Raw genomic sequence first — 27,991 nt, 5'->3', positions numbered from 1 at the left:
CTTTTGGCGTTACCAACTTAATTCACTGACATTAGGTAAAACAAAACAATGAAAATTATACATGATACTGTACATGATTACAGGAACAATTTTTAAATAGTACATTTAAGTGAAAGTAAAAAATCATTTACACTACTTTAAGCGTTATACGCTATCTCTTATGAAGAAGATCTAGAATAAGCTATGTATATTATACAAATTATAAATATAGTTTTCTCGCTTTCGACAGAAAAATGTTTAGAACTACATATGCCTATTTACTCTAGATTTATGTACTACATCATAAAACCTTATAATATCATAACGAGAAATAATCGCAATTCTACAGATGAAAGATGAGGACTTAAAGTTAGAATAAGAGTTTCCCATACAAAACATAGCGATTTTATTCTAGAAATAATGAGATAAATTTGGTTAGTCGTGTTGTGGAAACTTGTATACTGGCCTATTTTCGTGATGCGCATTATTGGACACAGTATAGATATACCGTTATAATGCACACGCATATTTAATAGTATTAACAAGTATTGTAATGCTCATTATAACGCCAATGAGCCCATAACGTGACTTTTTTGACAAAATCATTGTATTTGAAACATTAAGCAGCGATGTAGCAGTCATGAAAGAACTGAGCAAACATCGATATGCCCAAAAAATGCTACTACCACTGTAGCCAATAACGCACTTTTGTCATAAATAACGCTGATGCTGCTATCGTCGCCAACTGCGTGGTTCCCCATCTTCCTCCTCTTCCTCTTCATTTTCTTCAAGAAGTAATGCTTCTGCTGTTCCCTGTAAATACGAACATTTACATTAGCATCTATCATTGCAATTTACAATATTGGTTAAAAAAAAAAAAAAAAAGAAAAAAGAAAAAAACTGAACATACTTCTAAATCGATTTCTTCTTCAGCTGTAGGTGGTGCTTGTTCAGAATGTACAGAAAGTTGTACGGATGAATTCAGATTATTTCCACTTCCACCGCGATGTAAGTGATGCCCGGATACCCAGGTTATAGATAATAATCTATCTTGAAAGGTACGGCCTTTTAACATTGCAACTTCGGCTTCTTTTCTGGATTTATAATTGATTACAATAGATGGTGTTGTATCATCTATAATTTGGTTCACTATTTCTCCAAATTGCTAAAGAACAAAGTAATAATCCTTAATATCTCATAAGTAAAAAAAATTTTCTTTTCTTATTTAATATATTGAATCTCAAATAGTAAATTCTATCACGAGTAAACATTTACTTTACTAATAACTATATTAATCAACTTACTTGAAAATGTGCTAGAACATCTGATTTTTCCTCCGTTTCGTAACCTGAGACTAGAAGACTCGTTGGTCTATGATCTACTGAAACGTGAGCATAACTTCCTCTTCCACGACCCCTATATGAAACTGCATGAGTTCCACGTATAATTCTACTAGACCTCGCACCTCTACCTACACCTGGACTCGCATGTAAACCTAATGCAGCAGCTTGAGCTCGTAATTCATTTAATCTCTTTTGCAATTCTCCTGCATCTTGACCCTCCTGCTGAGCAGTCATTAAATCCAGCTCAGCATCTAAAATCTCCTTTTGAGTTTGTTCTTTGGACTTGATCTGCGATTTATTTCCACAAATTTGTCCATTTGCAGCTAAATCTTTACGTAAATTATCAATGGATTGTTGCATAGTTTTAATTGTTGCCATAATTGCATCCTTCTGCTCTGGATTTTTCTCCGCTTTATCTATTAAAACTCTAATTTCTACAAGATGTTTGTCTAGAAGTTCTTGTTTTCTTTTCCTTAAATCAGCAGTTAATTTTATAGCTTCTTTACGTTTTTCTTCTTGCTTTTTCTTTAATGTTTCTTTAGCCGCTAGTATCTCCTGCGTTTTTTTTATTGCTAAAACTTTTTCTTCTCGTGTAGGAACTGCTGCCGCTTTTGGTGATGTTGGAATCACATTCTGTGTATTTTGTTCATCCGACGAACGACGTGTGGGCACATACTCATTTTCCTCCGATTTTGCTGGCAAATTTAAAGCAGCACCTAATCTTTCTTTTACGGAAGGACGGCAACCTTGATAAACATAGTCATATGTTAATAAGAATTTTATGGTAACAATATATTAGATTAGATTTATTATTATTATTATTATTATTATTATTATTATTATTATTATTATTATTATTATTATTGCTATTATTAAGTTGTAAATTGTTATATACAAAAATTAACTATTTTTTTAAATATGAATTTCATAAAACATACAAAAATATAATATTCAATTTACCTGGTGGTACATTTTCTATAGCTCCACTAACTGAATTATTATTTATGTTATGCCAAAACACTTTTATGAATCTATTATTCAATACAGCTTCAGTGCTTCTGTATGCAGCCTTAGCTTCTGTAGGTAACTGGAAAGTAACTAAAGCTGCTTCTGGATCACCTCCAAAATTAACTTGAATATTTACAATTTTTCCAAATTTGGAAAAGTGATTATTCAATTGTGTTATATTGTTTAAACTTCGGGGAACTTTCTTCAATTCTAAAGAACAGTTAGCTGGATTGTGCACTGCTCTTTGTTTTGGTCCAAGACGATTAAAATCAAATGCTTGTTTCCGTTTCAATGGATTTGCTTGACTATGTGTTATTTCTGTCGAATTTGTGTGAGGAATTACTGGTACACTAATCAATTCCCTTTGACCTCTTCCATAGAGTCCAGATCCAGTCTGTGGGTGTCTACCCCATGGCATTCTTGGTTCCATACTAGGAGCATCTGGATTGTATTCTGCAAATGCATCTAACATATTCTTGTTATTGTCATTATATCTCATCAAATATTGATAGTTCAAATGTTTCAATAACAATAGTATCTTTCTACTTTAATGCTCGCCTAACTAATACTAAGTTAGTAGATATTTTTTAAACGATTTTGCCATCTAAATCATTACTAAATTATATGAAATAATATTGATCTTTGATAATATTTCAAGATAATTGATCTCTTATTTAAGAATTAATATATTGTTTTAATATAATCATTTCGATAGAATATTGAAACTTTAACTATTGTAAAAAAAAATATTATATAGATATACTTCCTACCCATATTAGAATGATGTTGATTTCGTAAGTGCGGTGGTGGCAGACTTGCAAGTGGAAGGTGTGGTGGCGGTGCATTGCCATTTGGACCTGGAGGTGGATCAGGTACTGCTGTTACTGGTACTGTACCTGGAGCTTGATGACTATGTGGTCCAAAAGTCAGAACACGACTTAGAGCAACATCCTCCAATACAACAGGATCAGTACCATGATCATAAGGACAAAGATCTCCTCTCATACAATATCCTTTCTCTATAAAAATATATTTATTTTTCAGGTATTATATACTTCATATATTTTATGATCATTAACCCTTTCGTTACGAAACAATAAATAAAATCATTCATCATCACATATTTGCTAGTGACTTTATCCATTTGTTGAAATTTCACATTAATTCACAACTTTGATTATATTAGATCAATACAATTTGAATTAAAAATCAATAATTTACATGACGCGACAAAGTATCAAATGTTACGCTTTGTCAGCGTTAAAGTATATCTTCAATCAGTAGTAAAAAACACGGCTGATCCGCACTGAACTGAACTCCACACTTGCGTTCTGACTGTGTACTTGCGAACGACGCTGTTATATCGAAAGGGTTAAAGTTCATAACATTTGGGAAGTGTTTATCGTTCTAGTATTGTTTCAATTATCAATGATAAAATTACTTAAAATATATCATTAACGATACTTTTAAATATTTTATCGTTATTCATGTATTTTAATAAAAATGTTTAAATAACACAATATGTATTCTTTGAAAAATTCAATTTGATAACAATCATAATCAAGAATTACGTACCATCAAAATCTCTACATCTTCTCTTTGCTTGAAAAGGACCAATTTGATTGCTTGGCATATTAGATGCAACAGCAACAACACTTTGGATCGATTGACTTGTAGTAGATAACCTCATGTCTACGTCTCCGTGATTACTATCTTGTGTTGGAGTACCACCACCCGGACTTCCTTCTACTCGTTCTGATCTATCTACATCCAACCTCTCTGAACGTTCTATTTTTTTACGATCTAAGGATCTTGATCGTGATCTGGATCTCAACGGGGTTGGAGATCTATTTCTGAAACGTGCTCTATGATCGCGACTATCGGGACCATCTCGTAACCTTGGTCGTATTGGAGATGTACTACGACTTCTAGTGCGTCTATATAAACAAAATGAAAAGAGATCCTTATTATTCTACCCTCGTCAAAAATATTCTTAAGATTATCTTTATATAGAAATACATTACAGCAATTTGATAGAATGCATATAAGAATAAACCATTTTAACAAGAATCGTTCGTGCAACCTTCTGTCGTGTCGTCTAGCTGTGATAGGTGGAGATTCATTCCGCCATGGACGACTCCTATCACGTTCTCTGTCGCGACGAATGTGTTCTCTGCTTCTTGATCTGCGTCTATCTCTTTCCCAAGAACGCGATCGAGATCTTGTCCTTGATCTCATACGACCACTCCTATAAACACATTTGCAGAAAAAAAAGTAACATTTAAAATATTTTTAAAAGTAATATATTAAATTTTTCCAAAAAGCAAAAAATAATTATATGGATATACATTAAGAAACACCTTCCTTTTTAATATCTATCCTTGTTCTACTATATTTTATATGAGACTTGTACAATAAAAAGAAATTATCTCCATAGTGGCTGCTCCTAAATGTTCTTGAATCCAAGCTTATTTTTTTATCTAGTATACATATAATACAGCTATAACCTCTAGTACACACCGCTTGCTGTGGAGATAATCTTTTTCTATCTTATAAACTTCATCAAATAAAACAAATTGGATCAGGCAGAAGTTGTAAGAAAGAAAAATGTTCCTAAATTTATGTCCACCGAATCTTTCTGCTTAGATCAACTTCCTGAGCACTCCCTATAAGAAAGATACTTATTGAAGATAAACTCTATAATTAGGAAGCAACAATATCAAAGATGAAATTCACAAATACTCGCAGTAATGATATTAAATTAATAATCATTAATTTTTAAACATGATTACAAAAATTACTTAACAATAGATGTTGTTAAAATCAAGTTAAATCAAATAAAGAGTTTGCAAAGATTAATATTCATATATTAAATCTTCAAGTCTATTACAATAAATTTAATTAGATACAAAAAAATATAGTAGAATAGACTAGTAGAATTGCAATTTTGTTATTGTTTTTAAATATTCATACCATATACTATGAACCATTATATTATACTATGATAATATCATTAATTACATTTAGTTACTTACAAATGTATGCTGTATATTAATATAATGTTAATAAAAATGCAGAACCTTTTTTCATGTACATAAAATCATATTTATTAATTCTATGAAGATAAGATAAATAACTATCTGAATTAGAGTTACACTACTAATAAGAGAAGTCACATTATGCATTGAAATATGCTATAAATTGATAATTATATTATGTTTCAAAATTAAAAACAAATAATATTTAAAGAAAACACTTACCGACTTCGAGAACGTTTTTCTTTCTCCTTATCACCCTTATCAGAATCAGATTTTCTTGTTTCACGTTTGCAAATAGCTGTAGGCGTCGAGCCATTTACTTGAAGCGGTGCAACAGGATTAGTAATTACAGGAGCTAAAGAAATTGTTGTATCTGCAGTTTTTTCTGATGTTATCACTGGAGGTGGTGGATTTACACCTGGTGGAGTTCTACCACCATCTGGATCTCCCTTAGTGGGTGGAAGTATATATTCTTGAGTCTCCAAAGTTTTAAATAATAGCTCCACAAAATTTTTAGTTTCTATCATCATACATAAGATATATAAATAATTAACTATCCATATTTATAAACATAAATTTACTAAGGTTTGTAAATTATAAAAATAAAAAAGATACCTTGTTGCAAAAATACATCAAGCTGTTCTACCATACAACCTCTTAACTCCTCTAAGGTTTTATCTTTCTTAACCAAGGCATATACATATTTAGCTAATGCAGCAGGATCTGCATCACAGCTGTAAACAATATATAAATATTACTATATATTAAATTTTATGTGTATATATGCATATACAATATAATGCAAAATGTAAAAATAAGTTTAAAAATGATTTTATTACAATATACACATTCATATTTATAACATACGTATACTTTGTAAAATTTTATTTTACTTCCTGTAGAGCAGTAATATACTGGAATTACTTTGTTATTAAATTATTTTTTAATATTATAAAAATATAAAATATAATACATTGCTAAATACTATATATATATATATATATATATATATATATATATATAAAATGTAAAGATATATCCATACGTACGCACGCGCGCGCATGTGTATGCGCGCGCGGCATAGAGACACACATAAAGGCACATATATGAAGTATCTCTAAAGCGTTATTAGTATTATTATATGATTGAAACTAATTTATAAATACACATATGCATCTTGTAATATTATAATATTTATAAAAGTAATGATAAAGAAAAAAAAATAAAATAGTTTACTTTCTATGGGAGTTAAAAGTCTCAATAACCCTTTAATGAAAATTTTTCATTGCAACAAGAATAATATAATTATTTGATTAAATATAGAAGGACATATGTCGACGACTCAAAAATTATGATAAAATTAATTTAAATAATATTTTTTTTGCGAAGTAAAAAACGGCACATGTACGGCCATTTATGCATCGTATAGATATACTCATCCGCGCGCGCATACATACATACATGCATAGATGTACGCATACACATATACGCAGCACACAAAACGTACTTGGACAAGCTGGCCTACTTACAGCGGCTCCAAAACGGCAGTAAGCCACGCTTTGAATTGATCTGGATTCTCTATTATCATTTTTAGTAAAATCGCAATGAAAAATGCATAAAAGTCTTCAAACGCACTCGTTAGTTAAACGCTTTCTGGGCGGGAATAAGCACTCTTCTATGTAAAGACAGTCGCCATTCTGAAATTTTACACCCAATATAATTTTCATGTAGATAGACAACCTTGTTCCGGTAAACATCACTAGAGACGCACCGATCAAATTTTGCGTATGCGCATACGTTTGATCTTTTCTGGGAACAACTGAAACTACATTACTAGAAAGTTCTCAGAGCGAGCAACACAACAGTAACGCCATCATCTCTAGCCAATGCTTCAAGAAGACAACAGATTTTCATTATCCTTTTCCGAATTTTCGTCGTTTTTTCAGTAGTCGTGTACAATGTTCCATTATCGTTATTCATTCTTTACATTTTCGTTATACCGTTGTTATTATCTTGTTAAATAAAAGTATAAAAACGAATTAGAACTGTATTCAGTGAAATATTCACGCTTTGTAATCACGTCGCTTCTTAAGTACGGACCAACAAGTCGGTGCAATAAAAGACGAAAACCCTATATTGTCTGCAACAGGATATATCTAGTCAAGTGACGGAAGGAAGAAAAGTTATTCCAAATATAAAACATTTCTTGTTGTCAATAACTCCTTTTATGATCCTTTTGTAATAGTGTTTCGATATTCGGTCATTAGAAATTATTATCTTATTGAATATATATGATTACACGCGGATTTAAAGATACTTTTTTAGAAAGGCTGCTAATAGTAGCACGTGGCGTCAATCCGTCAAATCTAGTTTGAAACATATCGCACTGTTTTAGATCCATCCTGCGTAAAAATGGCGAGTTTAGAGATTGAACGAGGGAAGGTATTAAAATTATAACAATGTTAATTTAATGTATTTTTTCTCTCAATCAAAGAAATAATGTTATCTTTAAAAAGCTTTTTGTTATTCCAAAAAATATGATAATAATTTTAATAATTGTATTTACCTTTTATCAACTTCATATAATCTCAGTTCTAATTGTCAGAATAATATACTATCATAGCTTCAATTTATTTGAAGGTATAGTTTTATTTACTTTTTTGTCTTAATAATGTATTGGTTTTTTCAGTTGGACTCTTCTATACGCAATTTAAAGCTCTCGGGTCATGTAGGTTTTGATAGTCTTCCAGATCAATTAGTAAATAAATCAGTTCAAAATGGATTTGTATTTAATATCCTTTGTATTGGTATGATATATTTTTATATTTAGAAGGAAACAGAAATGTACTTTTGTGATTTGATACTATTCGATTATATAATAAATTATAAAATTAATAAATTTCTACAGGTGAAACTGGTTTAGGTAAATCGACTCTTATGGATTCATTATTCAATACAAGCTTTGAATCTACTCCAAGTCCACATAATCTAGCATCTGTAAAGTTGAAAGCACATACCTATGAATTACAAGAAAGTAATGTTAAACTTAAACTTACCATTGTTGATACAGTCGGATATGGGGATCAAATTAATAAGGAAGATAGCTTTAAAACAGTTGTTGATTATATAGATGCACAATTTGAAGCATATTTACAAGAAGAATTGAAAATCAAACGCTCTCTGTCAACTTATCATGATAGTCGTATCCATGTTTGTCTCTATTTCATTTGTCCAACAGGTCATGGGTAAATATTTTCAAGAAAACAATATAAGTTTTGAAGTTCTTATCTCCAATAAGAGGAGTTTTTTGTTTTATCAATATTACTCCATTTTATTTATATTATACTTGCAAATTTACTGATTTATATCAATATAACTATTATCAATTATAACTACCAATATGTTTTTAGGCTTAAATCAATTGATCTTGTATGTATGAAAAAATTGGATACAAAAGTTAACATTATTCCAATTATTGCTAAAGCTGATACAATATCAAAGACTGAACTGCAAAAGTTCAAGGTAAATAATTTATAAGATTAATATAAAATAATTAGTAATTTCATTTTATGTAATTTTCTTACAGAGTAAAATAATCTCAGAATTGCAAAATAATGGAGTTCATATATATCAATTTCCAACAGATGATGAAAGTGTAGCTGATGTAAATTCTAGTATGAATGCACATGTACCTTTTGCAGTAGTTGGTAGTACTGATTTTGTACGAGTTGGAAACAAGATGATGCGTTCACGTCAATATCCTTGGGGTACAGTTCAAGGTAAAGAAACTAATGCAATAAAATATATCATTGATGCTTGGTATTATATAAATAAATAATAATAAAAATTTACATATATAACAGTGGAGAATGAATCTCATTGTGACTTTGTAAAGTTACGTGAGATGCTCATTAGAACGAATATGGAAGATATGCGTGAAAAAACCCATTGTCGTCATTATGAATTGTACCGTAAGAGAAGATTAGAGCAGGTGAATTTTTATATAATTTTTTATATACTTCTATCAATAAATAATATTTTCAGGTCTCAAATGCATAACATTGAAATGTGAGATAATGAAATGATTTGTATATGGGATTTTATATGGGATTTCCTATTTATAGATGGGATTTAGTGATGTTGATAGTGACAACAAACCTGTAAGTTTTCAACAAACTTGTGAAGCAAAAAGATCTATTCATTTACAAGAATTACAACAAAAAGAAGATGAAATGAGACAGATGTTTGTTGCAAGAGTAAAAGAAAAAGAAGCTGAACTTAAAGAAGCTGAAAAGGAGGTAAACTTTATTAAGAACTTTCATTATACTGTATTGTTTTTTATTATTTGTGCAATTTTTATTTTCATGTAAAACATGGCAGCTCCACAATAAATTTGATAAATTAAAAAAAGATCATACGGAAGAAAAAAAGAAATTGGAAGAAAATCGAAAAAAACTTGAAGATGATATCTTAGAGTTTAATAGACGCAAAACGCAGTTTGCTCAACAACCACAACATCATACACTTACATTAGGGAAAAGTAAGAAAAAGTAATATATCTAAATGCAAAAATATAATTCTTTTATAAGGAGATATTAACAAAAATAGAACTATAATCAGGATAATAGTATTAATTTATAATTTAGATGCAATATTTATCCAAAGTGTAAAAGATATACAATCTTTGTAAAAAAAATAAAATAGAAAAACAACCATTGCACAACACAATTTAAATTGTATTATGTTATTACTACTGATAAATAATTACATATAATGCATCAAAATTGATTTAAAATAAACTCTTTATAACAGTTGTAATTATTTTAGCGATTTTACTTTTAATTTATACTTTACTGCAATGAAATATTTTTAAATTAACTTTTTTTTTAAATATTTTTTAAAAAAGTATTTTAAACAAATTTATTTAAAAAATTATTGATATGCAGAAGTTTCTAATTTCTTTATCTTAGGTTAAGTTCTGAATATCTTTATTTTGTAAATATATTTTGTATAATACCTTAGAATAGTTTATCTTCATTTTTAAATAGTCTCTCTTAATTGTCTAATAGATAATTATCTAAATGAAAAATGTATGTATAAGCTTAAAAGTAAAAAAAAGTAAATAAGTAACCTAAGCAAAACAAAATTGTTATGGCATACTTCCGCCATCTTGATACACAATTTTTGTATTACTATATAATACTTTATTTCTACATCGTTGCTTATATTTAGTTTATGACTAAACGATGTCAAAAATAATGAAAAGTGTGGGGGTTGGTTAGGATATGAATAGTATGGTGGGTTTGATATGGTCAAGTTTGTCAGATGAGTACGATCGATTTGTGTAGTACATATTTTATATGATTTAACTGTTATATATATTAAAAGATTATATATATATATTATATAAAAAAATTAATGCTTTATAATTTACTTTAAAATTTATAATCTATATATGAACTACACATTTTTTTAAACTTAGTACGAATAAAATTGATGTACCAAGATGACGCTTATATTACAATTTCTGCCACATGTACGTATGAAACATATTAACCCTATATGCGATTACGATCATTTATAAAATGATCAAGCTATAATTTTCAAACAATCAATTACATTCTTTTATTATGAAATAAGAAAAGAATTAGTACGCTTATGGTTGATGTTCTTTTATTTTACTTGTTTTAAAAAAGTAATGTATACATCATTCAAAAAAAGATTCAAATAAAAATCTAATCAAATCATACCGGTATATATGATAGCCTTATAGAAGGCGTTATAAAAGCATACAGTGGCGCCGGCTACAAATCGAAATACAAATTATACAAGAGCTTCTGAAATCACGTGACCACAGATGTAGTGTGCTGAAGACATGGCGGACAAGGAAGAGCCTGAGAAGACCATTGCCGAAGACTTGGTTGTTACCAAGTATAAAATGGCTGGCGAGATAGTAAATCGTAAGAAAACATTTTACCATTCTTTCGAGAAGCTTGAAAATCAAAAATGATTTGGGTATATGTTGCCGTCAATGGTTACTTGGTTCAATTTTGGTACGGCCATATGGAACGTGGCGCGCCAATGCCGGGCTCTTACCATGTGGGATAGCTAGCATCGACTCTCATTTTAATATTTTTTTGAGATATAAATTTCTTTAAATTAAAAAAAAAATTTTAAGAATATCGCTCTTATAAATATGATAATTATATGCTTCCGCTTATTCTTGATTTTTCTATTAAGTTTTATCAGAGGACTAGCTTTAATATGAGGTTTTCGAATGATATAAAATATTCTCAGTAATGCCCGCGTTTTCTTTCACACTTTCTAAGTAATTGAAGCAATTGAAATCTCTTTATAAAAAATTCGATTTGGACTTAATTTGTTCATGAAATTAATATTAAAAGCATTTCTATACAAGACTGATATCCCTTTTTTAACAAACAAATATAAATTTAAGAATTATCCGTAAAATGTGGTTTATAAAGTAACTATTATCAAAATCTATAAACATAACTATTTTAAAAAGCAACTATTATTTTAAAAATATATTAGGATGAACAAAAATATTATATCTATTATTTTAATTGTAAATTTGATGTATCTTATTTATTGTAGGTGTACTAAAACAAGTTTTAGACAAATGTATTGTTGGAGCATCTGTGAGAGAGATATGTGAATATGGAGATACACTTTTAACAGAAGAAACTAGTAAAGTTTTTAAAAAAGAGAAGGAACTTAAGAAAGGAATAGCTTTTCCAACCTGTATATCAGTTAACAACTGTATTTGTCACTTTTCTCCTATTGCAAGTGAACCGGATCTAATACTCAAAGATGAAGATATGGTTAAAGTGTAAGTGCATATTATTTATTGTAAGATAATCTTTAATTGCTTTACATAAGTATTAGTCAACACAATTTATAGGTGTGCTTGTCAATGAAAGCAGTTTATATCCGTGCACTTGGATAAATCCATTATTTACATAAATACCACTGTGTTAAGTACAGATACCAGAGGCAGTCTAATGTCGTTAATAGTAAAGTAAAATAACATTGGTCATTGTAATGTATAATTTTTAGTGATCTTGGAGCACACATTGATGGCTTTATAGCAGTTGTGGCACACACTATAGTTATAGGCTCTTCGACGGAACGCAAAGTTACAGGTAGAAAAGCTGATGCAGTTTTAGCTGCACATTATGCATCTCAAGCTGCGCTAAGACTTTTAAAGCCTGGAACAGAGGTATGATTTGTTACAATTTAAAGAATTAATAAATAAAAAATATAATTTTCATGGTGAAATTAAATTGTATTAGTCTAATACTAGCTGTATTTTTGTAGACATACACGATAACGGGAACAGTAGAAAAAATTTGTGATGCATATAAATGTAAACCAATTGAAGGAATGTTAAGTCATCAATTGAAACAATTTAAGATAGACGGAGACAAAACCATAATACAAAATCCAAATGATGCACAAAAAAAAGAACATGAGAAGTTTACGCTTGAAACCCATGAAGTAAGAGAAACAAATTATGTATTTTAAAGAATTAATTTTTGGAATTTCACAAATAATAAGGCAGTACATTTATATGTAATTACTTTATATAAATGTCTCTTTTAGGTGTATGCAATGGATGTACTTGTTAGTACAGGTGAAGGTATTGGACGAGAGCAAGATACTCGCGTTACTATATATAAAAAAACTGAGGAAACATATCAGCTTAAGCTGAAAGCATCTCGTATGTTTTATTCAGAAGTTTCCAACAAACATGGACTCATGCCTTTTAACTTACGTACCTTTGAAGATGAAAAGAAAGCAAAGATGGCAGTTCTTGAATGTGTTAATCATAGGTTGATTGAACCATTTCAAGTAAGGAATTCATGAAATTTTACTAAAGTATTAATTTATAAATATATAAAATATACTATATGTATACTATATATATATGACATCTCACATTATTTCAGGTATTATATGAAAAACCAAATGAATATGCTGCCCAATTTAAGTTTACTGTATTATTGATGCCTAATGGACCACATAAAATTACTGGTATTCCTTTTGATCTTGACATTTATCAATCAGACTGCGTAGTGGAAGATCCAGAATTGAAGGTATACAAAATATCTATCTTGTCTTTAGATATTATTTTCATGACATGTTTAGATATTATTTTTATTTCTAAAAAATTTACAAATAGAATTTTTTTACATTTTATGTTATTATTACATATTTTATTTAATTTGCAAAGAAAAACTATTTGTTTATATCGAACTACTTGTTAATACAAAAGTTTTTACTTCAATATTTTTAACTATAATATATTTACAATCATAAACTGATTTCAAGGGGAAATTTAAAATGATTTTTCAATTTATTACGACGTACGAACATTTGATGTTTAATCTGTTTTTGTAACAAAATTATTATCTTTGCAGAGTCTTTTATATACTTCTGCAAATCCAAAATCTGCAAAGAAAAAGAAAAAGAAGGCCGAGAAAGCTGTGGGGGAAGTAGCAATGGAAGTTGATGCTAAGGCCTAACACAATGAAGTTATGCTCGCTATGATTTATTGTCATCAAGCACTATCCCTTTCATATTATCTAGCAGTATAAAGAGTAAAATCAGAAACTTTTCAAAGAATACTGTATTTCAAATTTTATTCTTAACCATTGATGCCCACTTTGACAAAATGTAGATTTTTATGTTTTAATGCTTTTATCATTTCCACATTTTATTTACAAATTCAAGTTCAACCAATGCATAAAAGTGCTTATTATTTGAAAAGTGTCTAGTTTTACTCTGTAACAATGACACTTCATCACACTTCATGTTATAATTCATTGACACTTACGTTTTTATACCAGAACATCTTTCAATGACGCAGATTGTTACTCTACATAAATTGATGAATGTTCTTAAAAAATTGTTGCGGATATCTTACATTACATTACATCTTACATAATATTTAAACCAATGTCACTTTAATAACAATACGTAACTGATTTTGTGAAATATCTCGATTAATCGAATTATATATATATATATATATATATATATATATATATATATATATAGCATGTGTGTGTATATATATATATATATATATACACACGTCTTTATTAATATTCATAATTACTTAATTATAAATATGTCTTTGTTTTACGTATAGCCATGCACGCATCATGCATATATCTGTATATGTATGTTGTGCGTGTATGTGTGTACGCGCGCGTAAGTGAGTGTCATAAATATATACATATACCGCCTTTGACTTTCTTTTACATATAGGGACAAACTTTTTGATAATGTTCATTAAAACATAAACAAACAACATAATCAAATTGCATTACCCTCATTAACTTCAATTATTTTAATAATCAATTTACGTAAATATAAACTAGTCGCAAAACAGCAACAATTTTGTGTCAGTGGAAGTATAGCGGGTAGGGTAAAATACACTTAATTTGATAAATAATAATTCTATACAATCTGATTTTATACGCTATCTCAGTGGTATTTGGGAATTTAAATTATAAACACATTTGGCTTGAACTTGTAAAATTGGAAAATATGTCAAATATGCTAGGATTATGCATAAACAATGAAATACTAATAAGTCTTGAAGTGTTTCGTTGCGCAAATTCCTCGACGGAAAGGCAATCATTCTACAACTTATTTTAAGCATCTTATAAAAATTTTATATCGGCAATTGAGAAGTACTTTGCATAGATCAACACTTGCTTCTCGTATTGTTCGCATTTAACGAAATGGAAAATGGACCTCTATCGTATGACATACTTGGAAAGTATTCGACTTATTGAGGTAATAAGCGCAAAATATTAATAATGTGTGTTAAAATAGTTTTATATAAAAAGGATAGATGTGTCTGTTACAAATATTTTTTCTAAACGAATTGTGTATATGTCGAATGTTACAGAATGTGCTTATACGATGAGAGATATAATCTTCTGTGCACTGTCCTTCCTTTGCTCTTAATCTTATTTTAACATTCTATTTATCATCATATTGATAATAAAGATATGTAATATGTTCCAACTGGCTACATTATTTATTTTATGTAGTCTAGCACATGATAATATAATATTGTGAATTAAATTATATATGTTATGATCAAAGCAATATAAAAAATTTTTTATGTAGAAAGGACAGTGCACCATAAATGTTTATTAACGCGATCATACAAAATAAAAGGTAATATTATTTTGATTAAATTAATATTTCCGCGATAGTTGCAGTATAAAATGCATTATTTTTACAATTAATTCATGAACTAATGCCATATGGTCATTATTATATTTAATGCGTGAAAGGCCTTTTAATATTTATTTTCTTTTATTTTTTCATTACACATATAAGAATATTTAAAAAATTCCAACAATTTTAGATCATGACAAACTCCGCAATGATGACAACTGTTAAAAATTTCTTTTTCTATTTAAAAATGTTAAATGGAAGTGGGGAAAAAAGTATAGCTAAGAATATAGGTTTTAATTTAAAATGATAGTTCGATTTAATTAATGTTGCTTTAATTTAATCGAGTTACTTTAGCCAATTTTATCAAATATTGTGTTACGTGATTCATTATTATAAAATATGAATCTTAAATCTTTTTCTTTAAAACTAATTTAAAAAGTCGAATTTCGTGAATTATATATATTAAATTTTTATGAATTTACAATTTTTATTCGCATAATATTTCAAAATCAATTATTTAACTTATCACCATGTGAGTCATGCAGAAAACTTATATACTATCAAAATACCAATACATGCTAAAAAGATGTTTTAACTCTGAGTTATTACAACATGTATAATGAAGAGAAGTTTTCCATGACTATTATTACTTGTAGAAATATACTATTAGCAAATATGTACATACATTGCAGAAGAAAATATTGCGAAATGTATGGTAGGTATTCCAAAATGAGTAAAATAAGAGCAATAAGTATTTAAATAATATACTTATTTAGAACAATATTATTTTAAACTCATCTTAATAACTTGTGTATTAAATAGTGAATGCACATGCGTTAAACTATTATTTAACACTTAATATTATAGAAAAATTATTATCTCACTAGTTTGAATTAAATCCTATAAAAAATATTTCTTTAGCTAAAAAGAAAAAGAAAACATCATAAAAAACGAGGTTTTTATTATAAATCTTTTTGTTACCTGAATAGATCAAAAACAAATAGAAGGCTATTTTAAAAGAAATTTTAGAAATAATGGGAAGATATTTATTTTTTACAATATATGTTTTGTATTTTAGTTCTTTGATATCACCGCAATAATCTTGAATATATTTATTATGCAGAATTGTAAGTATTATTAACAGTTTCAATTAAAATAAAAATTTCAGTCGTATTACAATTGCATTTGGCGTTGTGCTATCAGCAACGTTTATTTCATTGCCATCTTTTAGTCCAAGATCTGTTAATGTTTTAGATAAATTCTCACGGGTCTTTTCTTCAATACTTGAAACTGCTTGTATATATAAAGTTTTATTTTTACCATCAATATTGGCAGTAAGACCAGGATTTTTCATTTGTAAATCGGGTTTATTACATAGGAGTTCTATTAAATCTTTCAATTTGAATTTAGAATCTGTAATTACTATTTCCTTTGCTAGCTGACTGCATGCCACACAGTCTTTTTTTCTCTCTGCTTCATAGGTATATGTATAAATTCCATCCAGATCATTAAGTACCTTATAAGCAAAAATATTATGAATAGTAATATCTTTGTTACCTTATACATATAAAAATGCTGAAAATGTATCAGAACTAAATAAAACAAAATGCAAACTTATTTAATCAAATATAAATACCATGTAATTATTTAAGGATGCGCTACAACTACTAGCAAGCTTAAATGCTTCAGTTGCACAAGTTGCAGCAATTGTTGCATTCGTAGATGCTACAGCAGGTATAATGTTTTTAACGACACCTTGAACAAGTCTATATGTTAAACCTTGTATACCAAACTGAGCTGCCCTTTCACTAGATTTTTCATATATCCAATTTATATGTTGTGGATCGTCACCATCTATTACAGACTCAAATGGATTTTCTTTTGGCCATTGTATTACTTTAACATATTCTATACAATGTTCTGGTAAACGTGGTGTATTGGCAATCGTGCACAGTGGGTATGTAATCTACGAAAAAATATGCAAAGAATTTTTATTTTGTTAGCTTCAGATATTAAATATTAATATTATAAGCGGTTACTTGGGGTGGATATAGATCTAATGTACACTCAATGCAAGCTGTTAATCCAGGTAATATAACTCTTGCATTTCCTTTAAAACCTTCAGTTCCTCCATCAATCATGGGTACAATGCTTGAACGATCTAATTCACCATCTTCATAAACTAAAAGAGATAACAGCATACCATTGATCCATCTTCTTGCAACAATAGAATCTAAACCACTAATGACAATATGAAATTGCCTATAAAATGCTTCATCTTTCATTTGTATTTTACAACAATGCGGAACTACATTGCACCCAGAGATTCTAGAATTTATATATCTTGCAGCTACTTCAGCTTTTGAAGAGCCAATATCTTTGTGACGAAACAAGAATTGTCTGAAAATTGAAATTCGCAAATTGTTTTTAGCTTGTAAAAATAAATAATTTTAAAACAAACTGATAATCGAGCATATGATCTATCTAGTAGCAAACAGTATACCTATTAAGATTAGATAATTCAATTGTATCCATATCAATCACATGAATTTGTCTAAAACCCATTAAGGCAAGATCTTTTAATAATTCACAACCAAGACCACCAGCACCTATTACAAGTATTTTACAATTTTCTAAAAGAAATTGTAATGTTTCGGAAGATGGTTCAAAATCTGGTCTACAAAACGGTCCAGATCTTTCCAAAATTTTTCTTAAATTACTCCATCGTCTATGTGTATGATCAGAACCCATTTTTTCAAAAAGATGTATAAGAACAATTATTTTTAATGAACTTTAAAAATGTCAATAACGTATCATCGTAAGCTAGTGAAAGAAATTGTTTTATCATCGTTATGTATATTTCGTATGTGTATAGATATATATAGACAATATCAATGATCGCTCACTCTTGATAATATCGTAATATATTAAATTCCTATAGTCATATAAAAATTGAGAATGCCTAGTAACTTTTTGCAGTAACGTTTGAGTATGAAAACTATATCACAGCAATCTATAGGCTACAATTCCATATTACTCAGTATTATTATTTACTCGTAAATAGAAAAACCCAAAAAATTTTTTAATTTTATAGATTTACTTACTCTTTAATCATCAATAATCGACATTATGTAGTAGAAATTAAAATAAGTTTTTGATATAATGTACATAGATGTTCATTGAGAATTTAAATGTTCTCTGGAGTTGCGCAGAATACAAAAATCTATATAATATATATATATATATATATATATATATATATATATATATTGTATTTAATATTTGTATATAAATAATTCTTTTTTATATAATATTAAGTACTTTAGAGTTGGTTCAAATCAAGGAACTTTAATTTGGTATAAAAATGTATCAAACATATTATATATGTTAAAAATTATCATATATAATACAATTTTGTGTCAATTGAATTAGTTTTATGTATTTACACGTAATATATGGATATATGTAAAATGCATTAACATAGCGAATATTTGAAATGTAAATAGTTTCAATTATTTATTTAAATTATTTAAATTAAAGTTTTTTTCTATTTTAGCGAATATAGTTTATCTCAAAGAAATTGATGGATTATTTTTTTTTACTCTGTTAAAACATAGTTTTATACAATTTATTGAAATAGATTATTTTCTTTTCTCCATTAAAATTTAGTCAACTTTATACAGTTTATAGAGTTTCATATCTCTATTCTTGAACCCTTTACATTTGGTGTCGTACCGTGTCATCTAGTGTCGTCAAATGTCATTAGATGTTTGCTTCACCATGAATAAGATTTTTAGTTAATTAACACGTGAATAAGAAAGTCACAGAATTTTAAAGCAAAAGTTGTGTTAAATTTGGTAGCGTTCAATATCATCGATTGGGAAATGAGACGATCCAACGAGATTTTGAATGAAAAATTGAATTTGGAAGATACGGATAGTGCATTAAACAACATGGTAGACGTTAGAGCTTGTTATAAGCCAAACGGAAAAGTAAGAATAAATGTTTATTATTTTACATCCCAAAATATGGCATTGATTTTAATCACAAATTCGATATATTATTGTAGACAAACGATAGACATTTAAATATATGTCTAAAAGAGATTAAAATTTCTTGTCAAATGAACAATGGAATTAAATGAATTACAGAATATAATTATCATAAAAATAATAATTACAATAATATGCTAGTTTCATTGAATATATGATTAATTTTAGAATATACAATGCCATGACATTTAAAAAATTTTTATATACATATACTTTGCATTTTTATGTTTGTCAGCGTTGCTCGTTTTTCATTTAAATGAATGTTAGATTAAATAAATATTGTATATATGTGCTCAGTTTGTGCATGCATGTGTGTTTTTATTATATATTATATGAATATATTATATATCAAATTAGACTACATTTATTTATTCATATCATTTAAGCATGGTATATATTTTAAATTGCATGTTAAACATTTATAATAATGCATTATTTATAATTTAAAAAAAAAATGACAGACGTGTCGGGAATAGAATAAAAGTGTTAAATTTAATAACGATTATATATGTATGTTAATCATATTGAAAATATAGAAGTATAATGTGCATACTTATCTGTTCATAAAGAAAGATACTATTAGTCATTATAAATAAAGATTATATATTTATAATCTTTGAAAAGTTTTAATTTGTCATTAGATGGACAGTGTTTTTTATTATTTTTTCTTTTATTTTATTGTTTCTTTAGTAAATTACGCATGATCTCACCATGGTAGCGACACAATATTGCTAGGAAGCCATTTGAGTATGTGGTCCCATTTATCATTTTTCTATACATGGGTCCAGATTTGTTGATTTCTACAGTCTGCTTTATGCTAAGGCCTATTGTTGGAGATCACAGATGTATATGTCCAATGGATATTATTTCGGAAATATATTGATTGTCATCAAATATGATCAACAATGAGTGAGGTAAGTGCTTTATGATCTCTCATGCTCCCTCTCTTATTCTTTTCTCTTTTCTTCTTCGTTTCTATTCATTAATAATTTAACATTTATCAAAAAGATTTTTAATTAAAATATGAAATAAAAATAGTTCTACTATTTATACGTATTACTTTTTTCTTTGCATCATTTATTTAATTTTATTTTGTGTGTGACAACTGAATTCTTTTAAAATTATCTTTTAAATCTGTTTTTATAACATATATTATTATAACGTGTCAATATCAATACTTAGATATTCTAATTTATTAATAACCTGAAATTTTTTATCTAATTACCTTTTATCATATATATAATAAATTTTGTATTATGGAATATAGAATATTTTAATAGATAATTTGCTTTATTTATTTTCGTTATTCTATATGTTATATATTTTTTTAATATAATACAGTATACAATAATATGATATATATGATGATGATATATTAAAATGAAATTAAAAAAAAAGTTTCTGTTTTGTTAAAATATGAGGGAAACGAAGAGAGGAAATACAGAGAGATAATACAGGTATTCATAATAAACATATTTTATTAAAGCAAATGATTCATTCGAAAAATTTATGAAATGATTTTTTGTTCAACTATAAAAATTTTGTTTTCCATATTTTTTTCATTGATCGATGAACAATTACTTGGAATATTTTTATTTAATTAGGTAATATATTTTATTATCTAATGAAAGTAAAGATATTTCTATCCTAGAAAAATATTATAATAATATCTTGTAAATAGTAGCAATATATTTAAAAATATTTTGTACCATTATGTATACATTATTTTGCTGTATTTGTGACAATAGAAATTTATATTTTCTTTTGCTTTTATAAAAATATTTCGTATATAGTACACATAAATAAATTATTTCATTATTTATAATGCTGCATTGATGTTTTGTAACACCATAAATTCCGATAAAAATTTTTAACTATATATTTATATATATTTTTTTTTTTCATTATCATTGTGATGTTAAGCGCTGATAAAGTATTTTAAAATTGCATGTGGCTGTATATTATTCAATGTAATAATTATGCATAATATAATTTTATTGCACTTTATTAAAATAATTCGTTAATTGTTCATTTTAATAATTAAAATTTGGACAATAATATATTTTGCTCATTCATTATTATTATTGTAGTCATGGTTTCGAGGTGTTCGGAGCAGCAAATTCCGTCACGTTTATGGTATACCAGCTAAGAGGGAAAAATGTTATGACAATATCAAGATTACAAAGAATGCTCATGACTCACAGTTTTGTGCTGTCAATCCTAAATTTCTAGCGATTGTTACAGAAGTAGCTGGAGGTGGGGCATTTCTAGTATTACCTCTCGATAGAGTAAGTTATAAAGAAAAAAAAAATGATTTATTTACTATGAATGTTTTAAAAAATAGATATTGAGTAAATTATTATCATTATATTATTTCAGACTGGACGTTTGGATTTCAATGCTAGTAGAGTTACTGGACATACGGGACCTGTTTTGGATATTAAATGGAATCCATTCAATGATAATATTATCGCATCTTGTTCAGACGATTGCACAGTATGATGCAATAATTTAATATTTACTATTCTAATTTAATTTAAACTTTAATTTAAACTTTAATTTAAACTTATTATATTGAAAGTTTTAATATTTAAAATAATAATTACAGATAAAATTATGGCATATACCAGATGGGGGGCTATCTAGAAACTTATCAGAATGGCTTATTGAACTACAAGGTCATAAACGTCGAGTATCATACATAGATTGGCATCCTGTAGCTGAAAATATCCTTTTCAGCATAGGTTTTGATCATCTTGTTATTGTTTGGGATGTCGGTAGGGGAGAAGCAGTGAACATCATTGATAGACATCCTGATGTGATATATAGTTTATCTTTAAATCGAGATGGAAGTTTATTAGCAACAACATGCAAAGATAAAAGATTACGTGTTTTTGAACCTAGATCAGGTATTATAGTTTCGGTAAGTTTATAAAAGTGGAGGAGCATTCATTTATTCTCTTTTTACTTTTAATACAATTGCTATTTGTTTTTTACAAATAATTATCTTATTTGATAAATACTATGTAGCTGTTTACTATAATATTAAATTTGTTTTTAACATTCTAAAAGATAAAATGCAGAATACTCATTTATTTTTAAGTTATATGTTCAAATATATATTAGATGATTTCTTTTTGATATCTTTCTTTCTAGCCAAATGTAAACAATAAGATAAATAGTTTCCTCTTTTCTCAAATTTTTCATTTTTCATATATTATAAATTCATGCTCAATTCAGGAAGGAATTTGTCATGCTGGAACCAAAGCAAGTAAAGTGGTATTTCTTGGTGGATCTGGACGTTTATTGACTACCGGATTCAGTAGACATTCAGATAGACAATACGCAATTTGGTGTCAACATGATTTAACAGCTCCTCTTACTCGTGAAACTATAGATTCATCTAGTGGTGTTATTTTTCCGTATTTCGACAATGATACAAATATGGTGTATTTAGCAGGAAAGGTAATAAACGTATTAAGATAGATACATCCAAGAAGATAATATTGCTTTAATATTAATATATATACAGATTAGAATAAAGAAAAATTTCTTTTTACTTATTTTCAGGTATGACTTTCACTGTAGTAATTATTACTATAGTGAATATCTTTAAATAAAAAATTTAACATTTGTTTTCTACAGGGTGATGGTAATATTCGGTATTATGAGGTAGTTAATGAAGTTCCATGGATGCATTATCTCAGTCAATTCATCTCTGGTAATCCACAAAGAGGATTAGGTGTAATGCCAAAAAGAGGCATAAATACAAGTATTTGCGAGGTTTTTAGATTTTATAAATTACATGCAACTCGAGGCATGTGTGAACCGATTTCCATGATTGTACCTCGAAAGGTAAAAAAAAAAGTAAACTCAATAACAAGTTATGTGACCTATAACTACAAGTAATATACTTAACAACAATATTAACTGATATTAATTTACATGTTTTAGTGTTTTTATGTTCTATTTTGTAGAGCGACCAATTTCAAGAAGACTTGTATCCTGATACTATAGGTACCTGTCCTGCACTTTCAGCAAGAGATTGGATCAGTGGCATGAATAATCCACCAATATTAATATCACTTAAAACAGGTATAAAATCATTTTAATGTAAATTTAAGTAGATGTCTGATAATCATAAACATTATAATTATTATTTTTTTCTATTGTTACTTCCATAGGTGGTAGTATTTCTACGCATAAACCACGCGTATACAAGCAACCATTATTACCTCCAGCGACAGATTTAAATAATAAGAAAAAATTTGCATTTTTGTCTACTGAAACTGTCCCTGATTACAGACCAGTAGAGTTACATAATATAACGGAGAAAAGTCAAAAAACATCCAGCAATCAAAGCACTAAATTTCAACAGTTACAGCAAAAATTTGCCAATGTAAATTTACAAGTAAGAAAACGATAAAAAAACCTCGTAAAGTAATCTATTTTTTTACTATTTTGCGAAGATTATGTCCCACGTATAGTATAGTCAATTACAAGCAAAGTTATTTTTTACAGAATAATATAATAACAACATCGTTAAGCAACAATAAAGTTATCGAAACCATTGACGTTCCTAACAACGAAGCAGAACTTAGATTGGCATATGTACGTCAAGCAGATGAATTGCGGTTGATGCGCCGTCAGCTTGCTAACAGCCAACTTCGTATAAAGGAATTAGAAGAACAAGTGCGTAAATTACAACATCAGTAACGCTTGATAATGCCTTTTAGTCAAAGAATTTCATCAGTATCCTTTATATAAACTTTTTATACATTTCGTGCAAATTGTGAAACCAAATAGTCTGCTATATTCGTGCTTTAAGAACAAAATAATCTTAAATGTTCATGAAAATGAGATGAAATTGCATGCGTAAGTTCTTTTTTTTTACAAATTTGTATTGCATATATAAAATATGTGGATATCAAGTACATTATTATGAAGATTTATGCAAATTGCGTATTAAATTAATGGATTTCTAATATTTCTTTTGAACATTTTTCCAATTCGTACATAAAATTATATCAAGTTTCAAATGTACAAACAAAATTAGAAGTTCAAAGTAATATTCTTATTATATATATATTATATATATATAAATTAAAACAAATTAGACAAACAATATAATATTCATATAATCTTGCTACTTTTTTACTTGTGCATTAAAACAGATAAATAACATAAAAAGAGTAAATACAAATACATATACACATGTCATGTATGCTCTATAATAAAATGTTCTTAATATTTGTTGTATTACTCGTTATAATAAAATAATATGCCAAAGAAAATTTTACAGATTACTCGTATTAGAAAATATTCTCGTATTAGAGTTTAAGATTACACATTTATTATCAAAATGCATAGATTATTTAATTAAAGTTTGTCGACAAATAAATGTTAAAGAAACAGAATAATTATCATGCACGAAATATTGATAATACAACCAAAATATTTATATATGTAAACTATACTCATTTTCCAAATAGTAAAATATAAGTAATATATTGTCATAAAATTTGATATATGAATATGATTGTTTTTATTAACGATGCTGAGTCTTCATCTATAAAATAGGGTGAGTAAAAGAAGTAATATAATGGAAACACTGACTGTAGACCTTAAAGTAGATACAGAATTGCATCCATCGCTATTACAGGTGTAGATGCACGTTCGATATGTTAGTTTATCTCCCGGCTGAAGCACATAGTTGCAGTAATTTCCCAAGTGCGAAGTTGAGCAAAATCTTTTTGTACCAACTCCACCTATTAGAATATACATGAATACGTGTATATATATATATATTTATAATTACATTTTTTGAAATATAATCACTGCTTATATGAAGTGTTATAAAATAGTGATTGAATTACAATTAAGTGAAAGTGTAATACAAGGATAAAGATCTATCCTATGTATATACAAATTATAAGTTAGTGTTATTTCTATATATACTTTAAAATTTTTACTGATCATGCATTCATGCATATAAATAAAATAGCATATTTTAAACATATTATATAAAACAAAAAGTTAATTGTAAAAACAAAACAATACAAGTAGAGTGTTAACAAAAAATATATTCAAATAAAACAAGTATTTAAGCATTAGTAAAAAGAACAAAGAATATGATGTAACAGTCTAAAACAGTATTAAGATTTCATAATACGAATAGATTATTAAAATTTAGAACAATTATTTAATGCTTAGCATTATTTCTTTTTATATTGTCCATTTTTTAATTCAATGATATATATATATATATATATATATATATAATATAGAAATTATTATTCGATATATAGATATACATACTAGGTCTAATTTAGAAATTAAAAAACAATCATGCATATACAACATCGAATAATTTCACCGAATAAACCACGAATGAAAACCTCCATATCGTCCAATGGTTTTGACGCAATAATGCGCTTTGTAAATGTGACTGCAGTTTATTGGTTGTAGAGAATCTTTAATTAATTCACCATCCGAGCATTGCCATTCGTCCGCGGATGTACATTGGTAACATTCCAGGGCTATAATTTGATCAATTAAAATTATTTTCATTGATTATCACTGTTGTTAACACTATGACAATGAATAACAATAGAAAATTTTATCGTATTTCAGTTTTCTAGATATGGTGAATTCCTAAATCAGTGATTATTTATTTATCATTTACTTAGCATAGACACCAAATAATTAAGATAAAAATTAAAAAAATAATCCCATGGTTAGTTATTAATGTTAGAATACCCCTTCCTTTTGCGTTCTACCAGTGCATGTTATGTGATATTAATTACCCATCAGGCACCGATAGTCTGAAATTTAAAATATTTTTCGTCACTTGTTTTACCCTCAAATCGGCCAATGTGTTTTACACAGTATTGTGCTCCGAAAATGGCATCGCAAGACTCTGGCTCTATGTCAATGTCATTCGTGAGGAACTCGTTGCATTGAAAAGGATGTGTGTTGTTTGTGCTGGTGCATTGGTAACATCGAATACTGTGGACTAAATAACATAACAATAAATAAAAGACAGGTTGATATAATATAACCATATAGAATTTCCATTTCATTCTTTTTTCACTATTTGTTGGTTCAAAAATAATTTGGTAAAAGATCAAAAATACGTATATTGGATTATCATCACATTTCAAAGAATTGCATCTAGCTTGAAAAAATATCAAATGAAATTAATGAAGTAATGCTTCTTAAAGAAGTATCATGCAAACATCGTAGAAGATATAAATTTTTGTAATAAAAAACTGAAACTTCAAATTGTTACATATCTAGAAACATCATCCTTATTAATAGGAATGCGTCGTTTTAAAACGATAACTATAGTTACTATCTTTTGTTTTTATTTCGAAATTTTGATAGTAAAGTAAGAACATTTAGAATTTATTTCATATTATATGTTTTAACAAAGATGAATCAATATTATTTACGTTATTCTCTAATTCTACAACTTATCTAATTATATATGTACGTGCTCATATGTAAAATATACATTTAATTGTATTATTGTTATTTGCATTGTATGTGTGTGTGTATGTGTATAATTAGATAATAACTGAAAAGCAAGATCATGCTATACGCATAAACGCGTGGTACATATACATATACGAGTATACTTACATTGATATTTGATAAGGATCAGTTCATAAGGATCTCTTTGCGAATCATTTCAAACGATTATAAAAAGAACATGATACATATAAATCACATTCACGAAAAAGATAAATAAAATAATTATTGATACAATTCAATATTATTTTAAGTTACACTAATTTTAACATAAGCTGAGAATCTTAATAACATGATAAAATCTTTATGTTTACATACACGAAGTTATTTCATACTATAGCTGTACTCATATATCATTGTGTTAATAATCTTCTAACTGGCAACAAAATAATCAAACTTTTGCTAAAAAATATTAGCCAATGCATAATTGTACTTGCTAAGATTTCCTTAGCATAGAATTGTTTGAATTTAAAATAATTCCGATTGGTCAAATTTTTTGAGTAATACCAACCATATAAATTTATGAAGAAATCTGTTAGTTATGCCTCACCCAGATATTGTCTGATTGTGATAAATTGAAGAATATGCATATACATTGTGCTATAGAACTTACCTGTTCCAACGTAGATTAAAAAAATCACGAGTATCGTAAGCATCTTCGTAATATCTTTAATAGTCATTTCAATACGATTTTATCTTATACTTTACACAGTCGAAAAACACACAAGTTACCTACGAGTACTACTAACTACATATACACGAATTATTTTATTGGATTATTACCCGAGTAATTCCGAATTTAACCGAATGTTGCCGA

General features: G+C 27.7%; 6 protein-coding genes across 13 annotated transcripts; 3 read left to right on the top strand and 3 right to left on the bottom strand.

Annotated features, from left to right (window-relative positions):
* Position 1: 1 nt before the first annotated feature.
* On the bottom strand, positions 2–7,395 carry LOC124955528 (RNA-binding protein 26). Of its 3 annotated transcripts, none has more exons than XM_047510099.1 (11): positions 7,140–7,395; positions 6,898–7,065; positions 5,984–6,102; positions 5,591–5,888; positions 4,414–4,578; positions 3,906–4,267; positions 3,101–3,349; positions 2,283–2,783; positions 1,284–2,068; positions 890–1,144; positions 2–792 (listed from the first exon to the last, which is right to left on the bottom strand). In XM_047510099.1, exons 2-11 carry the CDS (start codon positions 6,954–6,956, stop codon positions 712–714), a joined length of 2,874 nt encoding a protein of 957 aa, XP_047366055.1. In that variant the 5' UTR covers positions 6,957–7,065; positions 7,140–7,395; the 3' UTR covers positions 2–711. The 3 variants fall into 3 exon arrangements, with proteins under 3 accessions (XP_047366055.1, XP_047366054.1, XP_047366056.1); XM_047510098.1 differs by having other exon boundaries at positions 2,283–2,795; positions 7,140–7,388; XM_047510100.1 differs by lacking the exon at positions 7,140–7,395 and having other exon boundaries at positions 2,283–2,795; positions 6,876–6,981.
* Positions 7,233–10,096, top strand: LOC124955530 (septin-2). The gene is made up of 8 exons (XM_047510106.1): positions 7,233–7,810; positions 8,058–8,175; positions 8,277–8,613; positions 8,779–8,890; positions 8,955–9,147; positions 9,232–9,359; positions 9,493–9,666; positions 9,749–10,096. Exons 1-8 carry the CDS (start codon positions 7,781–7,783, stop codon positions 9,920–9,922), a joined length of 1,266 nt encoding a protein of 421 aa, XP_047366062.1. The 5' UTR covers positions 7,233–7,780; the 3' UTR covers positions 9,923–10,096.
* A 1,075-nt stretch (positions 10,097–11,171) lies between these two features.
* On the top strand, positions 11,172–15,430 carry LOC124955402 (proliferation-associated protein 2G4). The gene is made up of 7 exons (XM_047509763.1): positions 11,172–11,328; positions 11,984–12,218; positions 12,446–12,608; positions 12,707–12,886; positions 12,992–13,240; positions 13,339–13,485; positions 13,810–15,430. Exons 1-7 carry the CDS (start codon positions 11,244–11,246, stop codon positions 13,912–13,914), a joined length of 1,164 nt encoding a protein of 387 aa, XP_047365719.1. The 5' UTR covers positions 11,172–11,243; the 3' UTR covers positions 13,915–15,430.
* Positions 15,431–16,621: 1,191 nt separating this feature from the next.
* LOC124955401 (NEDD8-activating enzyme E1 catalytic subunit) lies at positions 16,622–18,494 on the bottom strand. The gene is made up of 4 exons (XM_047509762.1): positions 18,093–18,494; positions 17,629–17,989; positions 17,226–17,555; positions 16,622–17,105 (listed from the first exon to the last, which is right to left on the bottom strand). The coding sequence occupies exons 1-4, from the start codon at positions 18,338–18,340 to the stop codon at positions 16,740–16,742; spliced, it is 1,305 nt and encodes a 434-aa protein (XP_047365718.1). The 5' UTR covers positions 18,341–18,494; the 3' UTR covers positions 16,622–16,739.
* Positions 18,495–19,308: 814 nt separating this feature from the next.
* Positions 19,309–24,935, top strand: LOC124955547 (coronin-2B-like). 4 transcript variants are annotated; one of them, XM_047510129.1, is made up of 11 exons: positions 19,313–19,581; positions 20,332–20,555; positions 21,063–21,098; positions 21,732–21,929; positions 22,021–22,137; positions 22,250–22,564; positions 22,882–23,106; positions 23,287–23,496; positions 23,619–23,736; positions 23,826–24,052; positions 24,163–24,935. In XM_047510129.1, exons 2-11 carry the CDS (start codon positions 20,547–20,549, stop codon positions 24,355–24,357), a joined length of 1,650 nt encoding a protein of 549 aa, XP_047366085.1. In that variant the 5' UTR covers positions 19,313–19,581; positions 20,332–20,546; the 3' UTR covers positions 24,358–24,935. The 4 variants fall into 4 exon arrangements, with proteins under 4 accessions (XP_047366088.1, XP_047366084.1, XP_047366085.1 ...); XM_047510131.1 differs by lacking the exon at positions 21,063–21,098 and having other exon boundaries at positions 19,314–19,581; XM_047510132.1 differs by lacking the exons at positions 20,332–20,555; positions 21,063–21,098 and having other exon boundaries at positions 19,309–19,581; positions 23,826–24,081; positions 24,163–24,303.
* On the bottom strand, positions 23,133–27,963 carry LOC124955551 (U-scoloptoxin(05)-Sm1a). 3 transcript variants are annotated; one of them, XM_047510138.1, is made up of 4 exons: positions 27,788–27,963; positions 26,501–26,656; positions 26,018–26,180; positions 23,133–25,409 (listed from the first exon to the last, which is right to left on the bottom strand). In XM_047510138.1, the coding sequence occupies exons 1-4, from the start codon at positions 27,852–27,854 to the stop codon at positions 25,331–25,333; spliced, it is 465 nt and encodes a 154-aa protein (XP_047366094.1). In that variant the 5' UTR covers positions 27,855–27,963; the 3' UTR covers positions 23,133–25,330. The 3 variants fall into 3 exon arrangements, with proteins under 3 accessions (XP_047366094.1, XP_047366092.1, XP_047366095.1); XM_047510136.1 differs by having other exon boundaries at positions 26,040–26,180; XM_047510139.1 differs by lacking the exon at positions 26,018–26,180 and having other exon boundaries at positions 27,788–27,959.
* Positions 27,964–27,991: the final 28 nt, after the last annotated feature.

The sequence above is a fragment of the Vespa velutina genome, chromosome 18 (genome assembly GCF_912470025.1).
Source record: "Vespa velutina chromosome 18, iVesVel2.1, whole genome shotgun sequence".
In the NCBI taxonomy this organism is placed as follows: domain Eukaryota; kingdom Metazoa; phylum Arthropoda; class Insecta; order Hymenoptera; family Vespidae; genus Vespa; species Vespa velutina.
This window is presented reverse-complemented; position numbering and strand designations above follow the sequence as displayed.

Excerpts from the sequence above, each read along its gene's own strand:
- LOC124955547 (XM_047510128.1), top strand. The coding sequence starts at position 19,474 with ATGAGACGATCCAACGAGATTTTGAATGAAAAATTGAATTTGGAAGAT. Across the intron at positions 23,497-23,618 it reads CCATGATTGTACCTCGAAAG|AGCGACCAATTTCAAGAAGA; the intron begins GTAAAAAAAAAA and ends TCTATTTTGTAG. Across the intron at positions 24,053-24,162 it reads TTGCCAATGTAAATTTACAA|AATAATATAATAACAACATC; the intron begins GTAAGAAAACGA and ends TATTTTTTACAG.
- LOC124955551 (XM_047510136.1), bottom strand. The coding sequence starts at position 27,854 with ATGACTATTAAAGATATTACGAAGATGCTTACGATACTCGTGATTTTT. Across the intron at positions 26,657-27,787 it reads TTTAATCTACGTTGGAACAG|TCCACAGTATTCGATGTTAC; the intron begins GTAAGTTCTATA and ends TATGTTATTTAG. Across the intron at positions 25,410-26,039 it reads AACCATTGGACGATATGGAG|GTGGAGTTGGTACAAAAAGA; the intron begins GTTTTCATTCGT and ends ATATTCTAATAG.
- LOC124955528 (XM_047510098.1), bottom strand. The coding sequence starts at position 6,956 with ATGATAATAGAGAATCCAGATCAATTCAAAGCGTGGCTTACTGCCGTT. Across the intron at positions 2,796-3,100 it reads TCAACATCATTCTAATATGG|ATGCATTTGCAGAATACAAT; the intron begins GTAGGAAGTATA and ends AGAATATGTTAG. Across the intron at positions 2,069-2,282 it reads TATAGAAAATGTACCACCAG|GTTGCCGTCCTTCCGTAAAA; the intron begins GTAAATTGAATA and ends ATGTTTATCAAG.
- LOC124955402 (XM_047509763.1), top strand. The coding sequence starts at position 11,244 with ATGGCGGACAAGGAAGAGCCTGAGAAGACCATTGCCGAAGACTTGGTT. Across the intron at positions 11,329-11,983 it reads GGCTGGCGAGATAGTAAATC|GTGTACTAAAACAAGTTTTA; the intron begins GTAAGAAAACAT and ends TATTTATTGTAG. Across the intron at positions 13,241-13,338 it reads GGTTGATTGAACCATTTCAA|GTATTATATGAAAAACCAAA; the intron begins GTAAGGAATTCA and ends ACATTATTTCAG.
- LOC124955401 (XM_047509762.1), bottom strand. The coding sequence starts at position 18,340 with ATGGGTTCTGATCATACACATAGACGATGGAGTAATTTAAGAAAAATT. Across the intron at positions 17,990-18,092 it reads GAATTATCTAATCTTAATAG|ACAATTCTTGTTTCGTCACA; the intron begins GTATACTGTTTG and ends TTCAATTTTCAG. Across the intron at positions 17,556-17,628 it reads TAGATCTATATCCACCCCAA|ATTACATACCCACTGTGCAC; the intron begins GTAACCGCTTAT and ends ATTTTTTCGTAG.
- LOC124955530 (XM_047510106.1), top strand. The coding sequence starts at position 7,781 with ATGGCGAGTTTAGAGATTGAACGAGGGAAG. Across the intron at positions 7,811-8,057 it reads TAGAGATTGAACGAGGGAAG|TTGGACTCTTCTATACGCAA; the intron begins GTATTAAAATTA and ends TGGTTTTTTCAG. Across the intron at positions 9,667-9,748 it reads TTAAAGAAGCTGAAAAGGAG|CTCCACAATAAATTTGATAA; the intron begins GTAAACTTTATT and ends AAAACATGGCAG.